General features: G+C 44.7%; 1 protein-coding gene across 1 annotated transcript in view; it reads left to right on the top strand.

Annotated features, from left to right (window-relative positions):
• Positions 1–14,518, top strand: part of tnn (tenascin N) — a 74,936-nt gene extending 60,418 nt beyond the window's left edge. The window contains exons 11-20 of the mRNA XM_083659109.1: positions 1,104–1,367; positions 2,775–3,038; positions 3,330–3,593; positions 6,685–6,815; positions 7,972–8,110; positions 8,466–8,617; positions 8,832–8,928; positions 9,644–9,808; positions 10,848–11,011; positions 12,980–14,518. Of these exons, the coding sequence (XP_083515235.1) occupies positions 1,104–1,367; positions 2,775–3,038; positions 3,330–3,593; positions 6,685–6,815; positions 7,972–8,110; positions 8,466–8,617; positions 8,832–8,928; positions 9,644–9,808; positions 10,848–11,011; positions 12,980–13,150 (1,811 nt within the window). The 3' untranslated portion in view covers positions 13,151–14,518. The remainder of the gene's footprint in view (positions 1–1,103; positions 1,368–2,774; positions 3,039–3,329; positions 3,594–6,684; positions 6,816–7,971; positions 8,111–8,465; positions 8,618–8,831; positions 8,929–9,643; positions 9,809–10,847; positions 11,012–12,979) is intronic.
• Positions 14,519–15,160: the final 642 nt, after the last annotated feature.

Here is a 15,160-nt window from a genome sequence, read left to right as displayed (position 1 = left end):
GACATATTAGCTCCAATAACACAACTCGTACGTCAAACAGTGGGAAGCCCACTTGGATGCAAACATCTGAAACAGGCTTGAAATCTGTTTTACTGGCTGGTGGTGTCAGCAGGTGTTCCCTGTTTGAGAAATGGCTGTCATTTCCTGTTTAGCTGTGTGTGTGTGTGTGTGTGTGTGTGTGTGTGTGTGTGTGTGTGTGTGTGTGTGTGTGTGTGTGTGTGTGTGTGTGTGTGTGTGTGTGTGTGTGTGTGTGTGTGTGTGTGTGTGTGTGTGTGTGTGTGTGTGTGTGTGTGCGCGCGTGCGTGCGTGCGTGCATGCGTGCGGGTGTGCATGTGTGTGCGTGTAGACATTTTTTACACAGTACACAGATGCTGAGAGATGTAGAGCAGAGAGATAGAGGGTTCTGGGGGGATTGGTCTTGCAGCTAGTAGCAGAACGTCTTAATGACTACACCATCTATTGGCACAGGTCTGAAGCCTATTAAGAAGATGAATGGACCTGGATCAGCCATGGCCCATGTGCTTATAAGCCAGCCACATCTACTGTGTGTCTAGAAAGAGAGGCTACTGGGAACTACACTGTAGCACTACATCAAATGGTGGACAATATTATTCTTGTGGGACACATTCATGGTTGTGGTTTCTTATTAAATGCCTGGCAGCATTTTTAATGTTTGCAATCATGGTGTGCTACATTTGCATGTTCTTTGAATAACACAGCTCACAGGACAGTACTTACTGTCATTCATACCACCTACTTACATTAATGATATCAAACTTTGGTTCAAAGGTTAATGGAAGATGTTTCAGGTAGGTTCTCATAGGTGAGTCCTACTTGGTGATTTGATCATTTCTAAAAGAACATATTTTTCAACGTTAATCTCTCCAAACATGGACAGACAAAACCTGTTGATGGGAAAAGGGAGATATTTAACTAAAGCTCCCAAACTCCATGCTCCATGTTTGATATCTTCTGCAATGCTTCTAACCTCTTACTCACAGAAGGTGGTTGGTTTACATCTGGCTACCGTCTGCAGTACTGGTGTGTGTCGTTACCTTTACGTTTGCTTTTGTCATCTACACTAACCATAACTCTTCATGCAGAACTGGACGCTCCTACTAACCTCTTGGCCAGAGACGAAACAGAGTCCAGCTTCAGCGTGTCGTGGGACCGAGTCCGGGCAGAAATCGACGACTACATGCTTACCTACAGCTCTGCTGAGGGCTCCAGTACGCAGGTCCCAGTGGGACCCGACAGCGCCTCCTACAGGCTGACTGGCCTGATGCCTGGAGTCCACTACACTGTCTACATCTGGGCTGTGAAGGGAGACAAAGCCAGCAGGAAGATCTCGATACAAGCCCAAACAGGTCTCAGACAGTTTCTGACAGTTTCTCCTGCACTGATCTAATCAACTAAAACCAAATTTGGGCTAAAATGCTCATCCTGAAAATGTGTTTTAGGGCCTATGTTTCTTAGCATAATCAGATATGCTGGAAACATGCTCACATAATACCATTTGATATCAGGTTCATTTTGGCCAGACAGTTACACATGGTAACTCCAGTTCTATATAACTAATTATAGAACTCTTGTTCCATGATCACAAGCCAATAAGTCTCTAACTGGACTCTATTGCCTCAGCGTACTGAACATTTTAATGTGTTTGAATGCTCAGCCAATCAGGATGAGTCTATAGAACCCTATGCCACTCTGCGCTATATAAGGCGAGCATACCTATACTCAGCGTCCACTATGTCTCTTCAGCGACTCGTGGAGCAGTTAGGTCGAGGCCTGTGATCATAGAAGTAGAGTTACCATCCGTAACTATCATTCTATTTCACACAGACTCCGCCCTCTAACGGGGCTCTATTACCTTCGAGGGCAAAGCCGTATCCCAGAATGCAAAGCACAGACCTGGAGAAAGAGGCAGACATGGTGGATGTGGAGCCGGCCGCTGTATAAATCTGCTTGACACTTATTCCACTGAATAAGGCTGCTGACGCTGCTAGACTTCATGTGCAATGCCAACGTACAGCCACCGGAGGATCTGTGCCCACAAACACCTACTGTGTGCTTGTGAAATGCCATCACAATGCCAGTGTCTCTGTTTATACAGGAGCACGTCGTCTGCGTAGGTGTGTGCTCCACATAGCATGCCAACGCACACACTGGCTTTCTCCTCTCTCCCACACGGGGAGGATATAATCATCCTATAGACCTAAACTATCTTGTAATGTTCTTTGGGTGTGAAGGGCAGGTTTTGTTGAGTGTGTTGCCACTCAAATCTCCTCTTGGCAGTAAAGCACTGAGGTGGACGGATTGTGTCGCAAATCAGCTGAAGTGATGAGTGATGTGCCTACTGTAATAATAGGCTTGAAAGGGTCTTTAGAGAGGGCTTGGAAAACCAAAGACTATCTCCACTGTGGTAGAACGTACTGTATCGCTGGACCTTTTCTCCTCGGCCCCCAGCAGGAAAATGTTTTAGGAGATGGTGGCCGAAAAAACTGACCGCTCTCCAAAAGCTTCATGACAAGATGAGATCTCTGATGCATGAACTTGAAGAGCAGAATGTGCCAAACATTTCTCCAGCAGGTGCTGGGGTCATCAGAAAGTCTAGCTGGCCTTATACAGGGCTAATTGCCATAGGGTTGTATAGGCTCCTCCTGAATGACTGAGCATCATTCAAATTGGGAGTGCGCCATCTTGTTTGTTAAAAACAGATTTCAGCTGTGAGTATAATTGAACTATTCCAATAACATGACTTCATCATGCAGAGCTGGATGCTCCTGCTAACCTCGTGGCCCGAGAGGAGACAGAGTCCAGCTTCAGCGTCTCGTGGGACCGAGTCCAGGCTCAAATCGATGGATATAGCTTAAGCTACAGCTCTGCTGAGGGCTCGAGTGCAGAGATCCCTTTGGGACCTGACAGCGCCTCCTACAGGCTGACTGGCCTGAGGCCTGGAGTCCTCTACACCGTCTACATCTGGGCTGTGAAGGGGGACAAAGCCAGCAAGAAGATCTCCACACAAGCTGAGACAGGTGCTACATTTAATATTGACCCCAAAAAAAGAATAGTTACAGTACAGTAAGCATGGTACATTTGTCTGGGGAGTATTTCATTTTTGATGATCACATATCTCATTTTTTGTTTTGCTTCAATGGAATCAAAAGAAGAAAATAATTGTCCGTAGGCTACTCACCATCATATAACCGAATATTTTTAGAAAATGCATGCAATGCATCCTTTCATTTCAATGGAAATGAAACAACACATGTTGTAGTTTGCATCAGTAGTGTATTAACCACCTCCACTAACATTTCCCTCTATAGAGCTGGACGCTCCTACTAACCTCTTGGCCAGAGACGAAACAGACTCCAGCTTCAGCGTGTCGTGGGACCGAGTCCGGGCACAAATTGACGACTACATGCTTACCTACAGCTCTGCTGAGGGCTCCAGTACGCAGGTCCCAGTGGGACCCGACAGCGCCTCCTACAGGCTGAACGGCCTGAGGCCTGGAGTCCTCTACACTGTCTACATCTGGGCTGTGAAGGGAGACAAAGCCAGCAGGAAGATCTCCACACAAGCTGAGACAGGTTAATGCACAACGATTAGGGAGGTTGTTCTTCTGTCAATATTGAAGCCCCCTTTGCCCCTGAATTGTTTATAGTTAATTTAACATCCAAAGCAATCCAGAATTTATGTCAAAGGTGCTGTAAGTGATATTTTTTAGTTAAATAATTTAGTAAAATAAGTATAAAATGGATTCCGACTGATATAGTGTTTGGTCAGTAAACAGAAAATAAATGTGTGGGATCCTCTCTCCTGATTGGATAAATGTGGGATGGGTCCCAGAAAAATTATTTTCTATATACTGCAGAGTGAAGGACTCATATCAGTGATAGCTGTCAGAAAGTAGTTATTTAAGACTTTATTTATTTATTTATTTATTTATTTTTAATCTAATGTAGGGATGCCGATGTGCAAATTTAACAGTGATATCAATATCAGTTACTTGTATCGGCCATAATTTTCATATTGAGAGGAAACAATGCGGTAGATTTATGATTTATGGGCTTTTCCAAATGTTTTGGAAATAAAGAAAGACATCACCTTTTAAGATTCACAGTGTTTACATGTGTTTTTCAGTATCTGCAAAATTTAATTCTCATAGAAACTTGTTTTTATTATACAAATCATATCGACATCAGTAAAAAGCGGTTATGGGCCATAAGAGCAATGTTAATATCGGTTATCGGCACCCTAACTGTATTTTAATACCACTTAGAGCACCTTTAATGAAATACCATAGAAAAAAGATAGTGGCAAAAACAGCTGGCCATGGCTCGGGATAGGACGGTCGGGGTTCGAGGGGTGGGTAGGGGTGTGGCTGGGGGGATGTGGGTGATTAGTAGTAGGGATAGGACCATTTTCCATGTTGAAAACAATTAGCCTTGTTGTTGAGGTACTCACAAACATTGCCTAAAGTGCCATAAGGCTGAATGCCCTGCTCTGTGGGCTTCAAGGTATTTGTGCTTGTATGAGTCTGGACAGACATGGATGTAGAGAGACTGTCACATGACTTGTTGGTGGAGGCATACGACCGCGAGGCGGTGACTTCTACTTTGCTTTGAGGCTACACTGGGATGAGGCGGTGACTTCTACTTTGCTTTGAGGCTACACTGGGATGCACAAGGTGCTGGGGTTAAGCGTCAGGGGACCTGTAGGGGGCATCAGGGGTTATGCATCAGGGGAACTGTAGGGGGCAGACATCTGGGTGTTTGCTTATAGAAATGCATTCATGACGCTTTGATCATCTCATCTGCTATGTTCTGTTCTCTTATGGGAGTTGTTGTCAGTAAATGTAACTCCCTCGTCAGTTTAAACCTACAAAACATCATTCAGCCAAACCATGAATAGACGATATATAGACCACCCGTTTTTTGAGACACCTGAACCATTTGGATCTGAGGATCGGTTTGTATTCTTTATAGCAAAACCATGCAAATGTTTTGAAATATAGTCAACAATTACTAGTCAAAACTCTCTCAGTCTAAATGTACTCCCACAGAAGCACTCCTGTACCGGCAGGATATGCTCCCCACAGGCCGCGTTAGGTCACTGCGGGCGCGTCCTGTAACTCTGTGTGGGGTCAGAACAGTAGCAGCAGCAGCAGCAGCAGCACATGGTGGACGGGTCAGAACAGTAGCAGCAGCAGCTCATGGTGGACGGGTCAGAACAGAGAGGTCTTTGTGTGAAGCCAGATCATCTGTGTGGAATCATCTGGGAGCTATAAGGCTGCATCTTTTTCAATTAGCCAGCAAACGGCCGGAGTGTTTTGGATGATAAACTTGTCTGGTCGTAACTCATGGGAGGCCATCAGGCTGGGTGCTGCTGGGTTCAACTTCTTGTGTCAGGAGAAATAAAAACCCAGTGTTATTACATTTGGGACTTTATTGCTCCTAATAACAGGCACCATTAACGTGTCAGTTAAAACTTTGCCAAACCAACATCACAGAGTTTCACAGACTTTTTCTGAAACTACTGCTTTCCCACTCAAGAAAAATGCAATATTAAATTAACTCAATTTAGTCACTATTCATTCAGACTATTTTGTGATTTTAAAATGTGTAGAAGTAACTTTTGATTTGGATGAATTGATTGTTTTTCCTGGCATTGTAATCATAACACACACAGGCTCAAAAGACACCTTTCTCTCATCTCTTAAAGCCTATGGGAGATCAAGGCAATATAGCAGACCTCAGTGTCTGTTTCAGCGTAAACGCCCATACCAGTTCAATGAGAGAGACGATGAGGAGAACTGACATTTTATCTGTGGAGGCACAAAGTAAACAGAAGAAAAAATTAATCATCTTTGGTCAGTTGACAGGGCTTTTGGTCAGTTGACAGGACTGTTGGTCAGTTGACAGGACTGTTGGTCAGTTAACAGGGCTGTTGGTCCATTGACAGGGCTGTTGGTCAGTTGACAGGGCTGTTGGTCAGTTGACAGGGCTGTTGGTCAGTTGACAGGCCTGTTGGTCAGTTGACAGGGCTGTTGCACTTCAGGGAGTTCAGGCTGACAAAGAGTGTCTATGTTTGCCAAATACTTTAATGTGGCATTTATCATTTGAGGTGTATGCAAGGAATAAGGAGGAATTAATACGGCATTAAAAAAATATGTTGTGTGTGCACGCACGTGTGTGTGTGTGTGTGTGTGTGTGTGTGCGTGTGTGCGTGCGTGCGTGCGTGTGTGTGTGTGTGCGTGTGCGTGCATGCGTGCGTGCGTGTGTGTGTGTGCGTGTGTGTGTGCGTGCGTGCGTGCGTGTGTGTGTGTGTGTGTGTGTGTGCGTGCGTGCGTGCGTGCGTGCTTGTGTGTAAAGCATTGAATTCACATGATGTCACAAGTGAATGAAAGATGTATACTCTGAAAGGTGCAACCTACAAAAATGATCTGGACAGGGAGGATTTAAACGATGATATCACAGAAATATTAAATCATGAGATCAGTTCAAACACAGAGACCTTCATCAGACAAGACTCCACTTTAAGGTCATTTACAACCGATGCCCACTTTTCCCTCCACTCACAGTTGGCAGAAACTAAGAATGAATGAATGAGGGAGCATCCAGATGTGTAAATGAATATAAAATACACACCTCACTCTGACCTCTGCTCTGACCCACACAGGGATGGATGGCCCCAAGGAGCTGAAGGCTAAAGAGGTGACTCTGGAGTCGGCCTCCTTGACCTGGATCCCCCCGCTGGCTGACATCGAGGGCTACACCCTCACCTACAGAGCTGAAGACGGCAGCATGCAGGTACGCACACGTTTACACGCATGCTTGAGCCATCATGTTTACACGCATGCTTGAGCCATCATTTTAAACGCAGGTAGGCACCAACTTCAGATGTTTTCGTGGCGCTGCTCTTGCCAAAGAGAAGATCAACAGATAAGCAGTTGCAAAGAGATAAGACAGTAGGACGGGGATTCAAACTCTTTCTGTTGTCGGCTGCATTCTGTGCATTGGCAGAGTGAGCCAACAGTAGATCAGGCAGGAGAATAGGCTCTGTATACAGCCAACATGAGTTTTCCTACACTGGTTCATTGACTCCTCCATGCTTTCTTCCTCACCAGCAAAATGACGATGACACCACTGAGTTATTGCACTCTTTGTCACACCATTTGGAATATAGAGATCAACCCTTATGCGTTGCATTTATCACTACAGAATTTTACGATCCACCCTCATCTGGAAAACTGAGTTTGACTTTGCAGTAAGTTGCACACAGACAAAAACGTTCTTCTCCATAAACGTAGAGCTACAGTCGCTTTTAGTGACCCGTGATAAAAGCAGGGGAAGGGATTATATAATGCTGCATTTTATGTCCTCTCCTTGCCTACGAGAATACCTTTTGTATTATCTAACACACTTTTATGGTGCTTACTGTTTAAAATAGAGGCTGGTGGTGCATAATGTAAGCTCTGTAGAACACTGACCTCTAGTGGCAAAAAGTAGCAAATTCATCTATAAAGTAGTAAAGTTATGCATGTACTGGAGATGTGTCTTGTAAGCCCAGACGGGCTGGGCACCATGAATATGGTGCATGACACAGAAATAAAAATCTATCTATCTATCTATCTATCTATCTATCTATCTATCTATCTATCTATCTATCTATCTATCTATCTATCTATCTGTATTCAAGTTCAAGTATCTTTCTTGTCATTGTTAACAAACAGTGAAAGAGCGAGGCATCTCCTGAGTCACGTACATATATTAAATAAAGAAAATACACTTTCTGTGAGAGCTCAGAGCCGCTGCTTTTGTGCGCGCCGCCATCTTGGATCACCATAGGTGTTGATTCAATTGTGTGATCACTCGTGTCTTAAACATTTTCCCTTGGTTGAAATGGTACTGTAGCATTGTGTGCTCAGCAGAAAGATGACCTGTGCCTGCTCTGTATTGTGGTCAGACTGTTGAGAAGCAGCTGGGAGCCGGGGAGAGACGTTTCGCTGTGTCCGGTCTGGAGATGGGGAAGAGATATATCGTCACCCTGATTGCCTACAGGGGAGCCAAGAGGAGCAAGGTGGTGGAGACCATCTTCAAAACAGGTCAGGAGGACACGCTACTCAATTGTCTTTTGTAAGATTTGGCGGGGATTAAGTTCATTGGTGGTATTGTCCACCTTCTTAGTGGATCTGCAGTGGGTTATATGTCACATCATGTAATGTCACATCTTAACGCACATCTAGGAGTTGATGGTCCCTTACATGTCACATGATCAGATCACATGCTATCAGGTCATGTCATGTGACACTATGCCATGATGTATCACATCATGTGATCTAAATAAGGTCATGTCATTTCATGTGACATGATGCCACCTCATCACAACAGACCCTGACATCACTTCATGGTACTTTAGGTCAGAAGATCTCACAGCTCTCCTCCTCTTCTCCCCCCCAGCCGGCCTCCTCTACCCGTTCCCCATGGACTGCGTTCAGATCATGAAGAATGGCAATAAGAAGAGTGGCATCTACACCATCTATCTGAGCAACGAGCGCTCCAAACCAGTCGAGGTCTTCTGCGACATGGACACTGATGGAGGCGGCTGGCTGGTAAAGCAACGATATTGATATAGTAGCACACGATCGTTCCCCGCAGATAAGAATGTTAATCGTTACCAATATTTTGCAATGAATGAAATATGATGAATTATGAGTCGTGGTAATTGGTGGTGGCATTTGATGGCTGAATCAGAGAATTGGGGACACAGATGTGTTTGGAAGCTTTGTGCAGCAGCTGTCAGTGACTCCTCCCCCTCTGTCTCAGGTGCTCCAGCGCCGCACCACCGGCAGACTGGACTTCATGAAGCGCTGGAGACAGTACATCGCCGGCTTTGGCAACATGACAGACGAGTTCTGGCTCGGTGAGTGCTGCAATGTTTTTATTTCCTTTGTTTGTTTGTTTGTTTGTTTGTTTGCTTTGTTTTGTTTTGTTTGTTAGTTTTTCTCAGAGCAAATTGAAATCACAATGTATCGCATTAGATGGAGAAATCAAGTGTTTCCTCTCTCTCACTCTCTCCCTCCCTCCCTCTCTCTCTCTCTCTCTCTCTGTCTCTCTCTCTGTCTCTCTCTCTGTCTCTCTCTCACTCTCTCTTTCCCTCCCTCCCTCTCTCTGTCTCTCTCTCCCTCCCTCTCTCTCTCTCTCTCTCTCTCTCTCTCTGTCTCTCTCTCTCTGTCTCTCTCAAATCCAACAGTGTCTAACAACTGTCCTTTTTGTCAAGAATCAGAGTCTGTTTTTCACTGTTTTCTGGAGTGTGGAATTGTAGAATATGTGTTTGTCAAATGTGGGGAGAGTTGGAGTGAAACAGCTTTTATTTTTGGTGCTGGTTATAAAAGGGCAAATGCAATGAAGTGGGAGCTGTTGAACTTTGGAGTGGGACAGGCCAAATTGTCAATTTACAAAAGCCGGAAAAATCAATCTGTGTCTCTCTCTCTGTCTGTCTCTCTGCCTCTCCCTCCCTCCCTCCCTCTCTCTCTCTCTGTGTCTCTCTCTGTCTCTCTGTCTCTCCCTCCCTCCCTCCCTCTCTCTCTCTGTGTGTCTCTCTCTGTCTCTCTGTCTCTCTCTCTCTCCCTCCCCAGGTCTGAGCCATATCTATGAGCTTACCAACACGGCCACCCAGTACGAGCTGAGGTTTGACCTGGGCCTGGGCTCAGAGAGGGCGTACGCCGTCTACGACAACTTCAAGATCGCCCCGGTCAAGCAGAAGTTCAAACTTACAATCGGCACATACAGTGGGACAGCTGGTGCGTCCCTTGTTCCTTCAGTTGTCTTCTTCAAACTCGAGGAATTGTAAATACTGGAGAGCCTGGGACGGCCGATACAACGGCACAGCTGGGGGAAGGTTTTCCTTTTTCCCCCCTGAAACCTCGCTCAGACAACAGGAATTATAGAGAAGGATAGAAGCAGGGGGAGCCAGCAGGGGGAGCCAATGAGACAGAGAGGGCACCTGGGCCCATCAAGCTTCATTATCCCTTCAAGAGTAAATATGTCTCCATCCTCCATAAAAGCATCAGAGAACATCGTCACTCTTCAGTTAGAGTAGGAGGTCGATTCAAAGTTCTCACACCCAGGATGACTGTAACCCGTTTCTCCCATTGGAGCCTGGTAAATATAGATGGAGATGGAGATTTGTTTCAGAAAATGGTATAACCGTCAGAGGTAGAGGCAGAGACCGTCAGAGGTAGAGACAGAGACAGTCAGAGGTAGAGACAGAGACCGTCAGAGGTAGAGACAGAGACCATCAGAGGTAGAGACAGAGACCATCAGAGGTAGAAACAGAGACCATCAGAGGTAGAGGCAGAGACCATCAGAGGTAGAGACAGAGACCATCAGAGGTAGAGACAGAGACCATCAGAGGTAGAGACAGAGACCATCAGAGGTAGAGACAGAGACCGTCAGAGGTAGAGACAGAGACCGTCAGAGGTAGAGGCAGAGACCATCAGAGGTAGAGGCAGAGACCGGCTGCATAGGGAAGGCAGTATCTGACGAAGGTGGGGGCGGGGGTTTTAGTCGGCTTTGAAGCCAGGCAGATATAGAGGCACAGCAAGTGGGCCATGTGTCTACACACGCCACAATATGCTGAGATAATCACGCTTAGATTTTGGCATTTTATGTAAATTTCTCCGGTTTAGGGAACAGATGGAGACAAAAGAAGTGAGCAAATTCTGCACAAATAAACAGAGGGTGTTGGGAGGGGGGTTGAATCTGGTACAACCTGCTATTTATATTTTGGAGAAGTGTAATTCTTGCTGCTGCTGATGCTGGCTGCTGATCCTTCCCTAGGCGATGCTATGACCTACCACCAAGGCCGGCCCTGGTCTACTGTGGACTCAGATAACGACATCGCTCTGGGTAACTGCGCCCTGACGCACCGCGGCGCCTGGTGGTACAAGAACTGTCATCTGGCCAACCTCAACGGCAAATGGGGCGACAACAGGCACAGTTTGGTGAGTGAGCAGGGAGCCATCTCTGTGTTGGTCATTTGTGGTTGTGTGACAGTACACACACACACACACACACACACACACACACACACACACACACACACACACACACACACACGGACATACACAGAGACACAGACACACACACACACACACACACACACACACACGCACACAAAATTAATTCTTAACCTATGATGTTCATCATGTCTCAGATCATACCTTAATTTGGTTAATTGGCACAACAAAACCCATTAATGTCCACAGTGGAATTTTATAATTTCCTTTTCCAGGACTTAAAGTGCAGCTGAGTTAAGCACAAATCCATTGAAATCTTTCAAATAGGTCAAAGTATGAGTTAAGTACGAGTATGAATGTTGGTGTTGTTGTTTTTGCATTATTACAGTAAGAGAAAATATGAGAAATATGTGGAGGAAATTACACCTATCTTATTTAATAAAAGCCTTCTTTAAGTGGTAGTCAGTGTGTGGGAGTCTTCCTCTTCAACGGAAATTACACCTCTAACAGACGGGAAAAAAAATCTGCGGGGCTTTTCCTCAACATACTCAATATACTCAATATAGTGTTGAGGTCATAAATGGGTTTTAACAAAACAAAAGTTAAAAATCCATGTTATCGAAGTAACTTTGGGTTCTCTGGTGTAGTGTGCATTAACACCAATAGATGGCACTGATAGTATTATAACGGCAGGTTTTGACTAAGCCAAGCTAACAGTCTGAGTCCTGTGATGCTCTGAATCCATCAGCATCCAAAAGAGGAGAGATTTCTCCTGATATGTAAATGTGGCTCATAAGGTAAGATCATAAGATCAAGCCTTATTGTCTGAGGAAGACTGAATCCATCATTCATGATGCTGAATAATCATACTAATGCTTCGAAATGCTTTCTCTGTGTGTGTGTGTGTGTGTGTGTGTGTGTGTGTGTGTGTGTGTCAGTGTCACTCTGGCGCGCCCTCCATACCTGCAGCCCACATGACTGTGTCGCAAATAAAATATTCATCGATGTTCTTTATTAATTCAACAGTCACGACTGAACAGAGTTTTAGTTCAGAAGTTGAGTGGAGTTTTGTTTTGTATATTTATTTCTCATTGTTTATTAATAATACTAGTAATAATAGTAGCAATCTTGTAGTACTACAACTCGTACTACTAATACTGCTACAACTACAGTAGCCTACTACTAACTACTATTGTCACTGGTAATTACTGTCAATAACAAATGTGATTATTGTAATAATAATTATCGTCATCAGGATCATAATCACAATCATAAATAACTATACAGTACGGTATATATATAACGATATAAATAACTTAATCATTATCGCTAACATCTTTTCTACACAAAGCTACAAAAAGAAAAGACAAAGCACTCAAAATGCTGCTACAGTGGGAGGGAGGCAGTTCCCTGGTCACCAATCAAAGACCAGCTTGCTTGAGGCCCGCCCACTTTGAGCTGTTTGGCTTTGAGCCCCGCCCACGTTGAGCGGTTTGGCTTTGGTGTGTGGAGGTGAAGCTGAAATGCCCCGCATCCATCAGCACTGATAAGAGAACACATTCCTCACACCTGCTGTAAAAACGTTCAGTGTGTTTTTGTTTTTGGGGGTTCTTGTTGTTTTGACCAGGCTGATGATAGGGCAACAACAACAGTTATTATGTCTACGGGACACTGATACCATGGAGGAAATGCCAGGGGATTTCTCTGCTCTCGTCGACATTTCATCCATAATATTGCTGCTCCGGATACCTTCCGCCATGTTTGTTGATGAAACGTAATAACAGTCCAAACAAGTTGGTGCTGTCACGAAATGAAGCAATTTATTCACGTTTGTCATTCTGCCTATCGGTCTTCCTGCCTGCCCCCCACCACCTCTCTCTCTCTCTCTCTCCGTCCTTCTTCCCCTTTCTTGACTTCCCCATCTCATCCTCCTCTCCTCTCCCCCCCTGTCAGGGGGTGAACTGGGAGCCATGGAGGGGCCACCTGATGTCCCTGGACTTCACCGAGATGAAGATCCGGCCCCTGGGAGCCTTGTCCAGTAGGAAGAGGCGGTCGCTGATGATGGCCAGAGAGAAGAGCAGGACCACAGCCTCGCAGGAGAACACCGCAAACACCTCCCTCTAAAAACCACACACACACACACACACACACACACACACACACACACTGCCATCAGCCGTTTGCTCGCCACCACCACGCTAGATTTTGGGCATTTCTCTGCAGATGAGTGTGGCTGTAAAAAGGGATTCAGCGTGGAGCGCCTGTGAGTCTCACGTCTCGGACAATGAAACGCAAACACACCTCTTTGATCATCGTAGGAAATTGTAACTTATTAGGTGTTCGTTTTACAGCGAGCATCAGATCCCAGATCAGACGGGATTTCAGCAGAAATCCCAGAGTTTTAGTGTGGTCGTGGGGAAAGTGGCCGGTAGGAAACTTGCCTCTGAGTTATTTTGAAGTCGGTGTTTTGAAAATGAAGTCGCGTTCACGTGAGTTTTTAGTGCATCGCTCAAGATGTTGTGGAAGTAAATCCAACTGAAACCTCCATCTCAAACCAGGCCCACAGTAGATTTGAGTGAGCGCAGAAAAAACCCAAGAACTCTTATCTTCATTTACTGCATACGTTTTTACTTTGTTTTTGTATCCTAGGACTGCAGCAGCCTGGGTTATTTGTATTATATTTGTCTCGTTCATATTCGATGTTGCGAGTGAAGAGCAACTTTCAACTGTGTATAGTAATAGTATTATCATAATGGCCAACAAAAATTTTACGAAGAAATAAAAAACAGCGACTGAGAGAGTCAGGTGTAGACAATTAATTAAGTGAGATAGAGCCATGGCTTTATTGATTATGACGCTGGCTGCTTGTGTCACATCAGATTGTCAGCGTGTCACAAACACTGTCACATCTCGTTAGGCTCTGCAGAACCAGCCAGAGAACATCTCGTTAGGCTCTGCAGAACCAGCCAGAGAACATCTCGTTAGGCTCTGCAGAACGAGCCAGAGAATAACAATGAACGGACGTGTGGAACGGCCATATTGCTCCTGCTTTACTTTGAAAAGATAAGGACAGAGGATATCAATCATTGTAATGTGCCCATGTTCGTATGGCTCAGTTTCATTGAGGTTCCTCGCCTCATCCTCAGGAACTTAATGACCAAAGTGTTGTTTTCATTCTGGACAGCTGACAAAGGTTATTAATACTGCTTTGACTTTGACGTTATTACATTTTTACACTTTTTATTACAAACTTTTATTAGTTTATGTGACAAGGACAGAGCACATCAATCAATCTATCTGAATTAATTTGTAGCTCCACCAGCCGACCCTCATCAATTGTGCGTGCCCTAAAATGTCTTGTTAAGCCTTCATGGCCCATAAGGTTTTACTCCAGCCAATCATGAATTCAAGGTTAGAGGTCACAGTGGAATAAAAAAAAGAAAAGAAAAGAAGACTATAGGCTTTATGAATGTTATGAATAATGAATCTTCTTCACTGATTGTATTTTCAGACGGATCTTGTAGTTGGTGTATCCTACTCGTGCCGCACATTCACAGACACAATAAAAGTCATGTGACGTGAAATACTAACAGCACTGGTGTCTTTTTTCCTAAATAGATGAAGGGTTTGGCCACAAGAGTACAGTTACATCTCCATTATCTTCTTCCACTGCTGCTGAGAATCCAGGCCCATTTCAGCTATGGGCAGGGGTGGGCAATGCCCACTCAGACACCAGTCTTGCCCACCCAATCAAAAGGAAAATATTGCAACAAGCACAGGCAGAGAGATGACCTGCATTTTATTAGCAGATCCTGCCCCTACTATAGAAAATACTGTTTATTGCATTAGAACACACTTACCCACACACAGCATCTCAGAGGGGTCACTGAACTGCTTACCAGAGTCACCCATGGTGCCAACATTTCAACATTGTGAAGCAATGTAATTAACATGCAGAACAGCACTATTAGTCGACACATAACATTGCAGATAACTAACATCACACATATAGAACAGGAAGTAATTTAACTAACCTCCCAAAGCAAACACATCTACCCCAGAGCATGCTGGGAACTCCGCCTACAATATATTTCTTTTCACCCCTTGCATGCACGTTCCATGGTCACTTTTGAG

Source organism: Poromitra crassiceps (assembly GCF_964638095.1).
Source record: "Poromitra crassiceps genome assembly, chromosome: 23".
In the NCBI taxonomy this organism is placed as follows: Eukaryota; Metazoa; Chordata; class Actinopteri; order Beryciformes; family Melamphaidae; genus Poromitra; species Poromitra crassiceps.
This window is presented reverse-complemented; position numbering and strand designations above follow the sequence as displayed.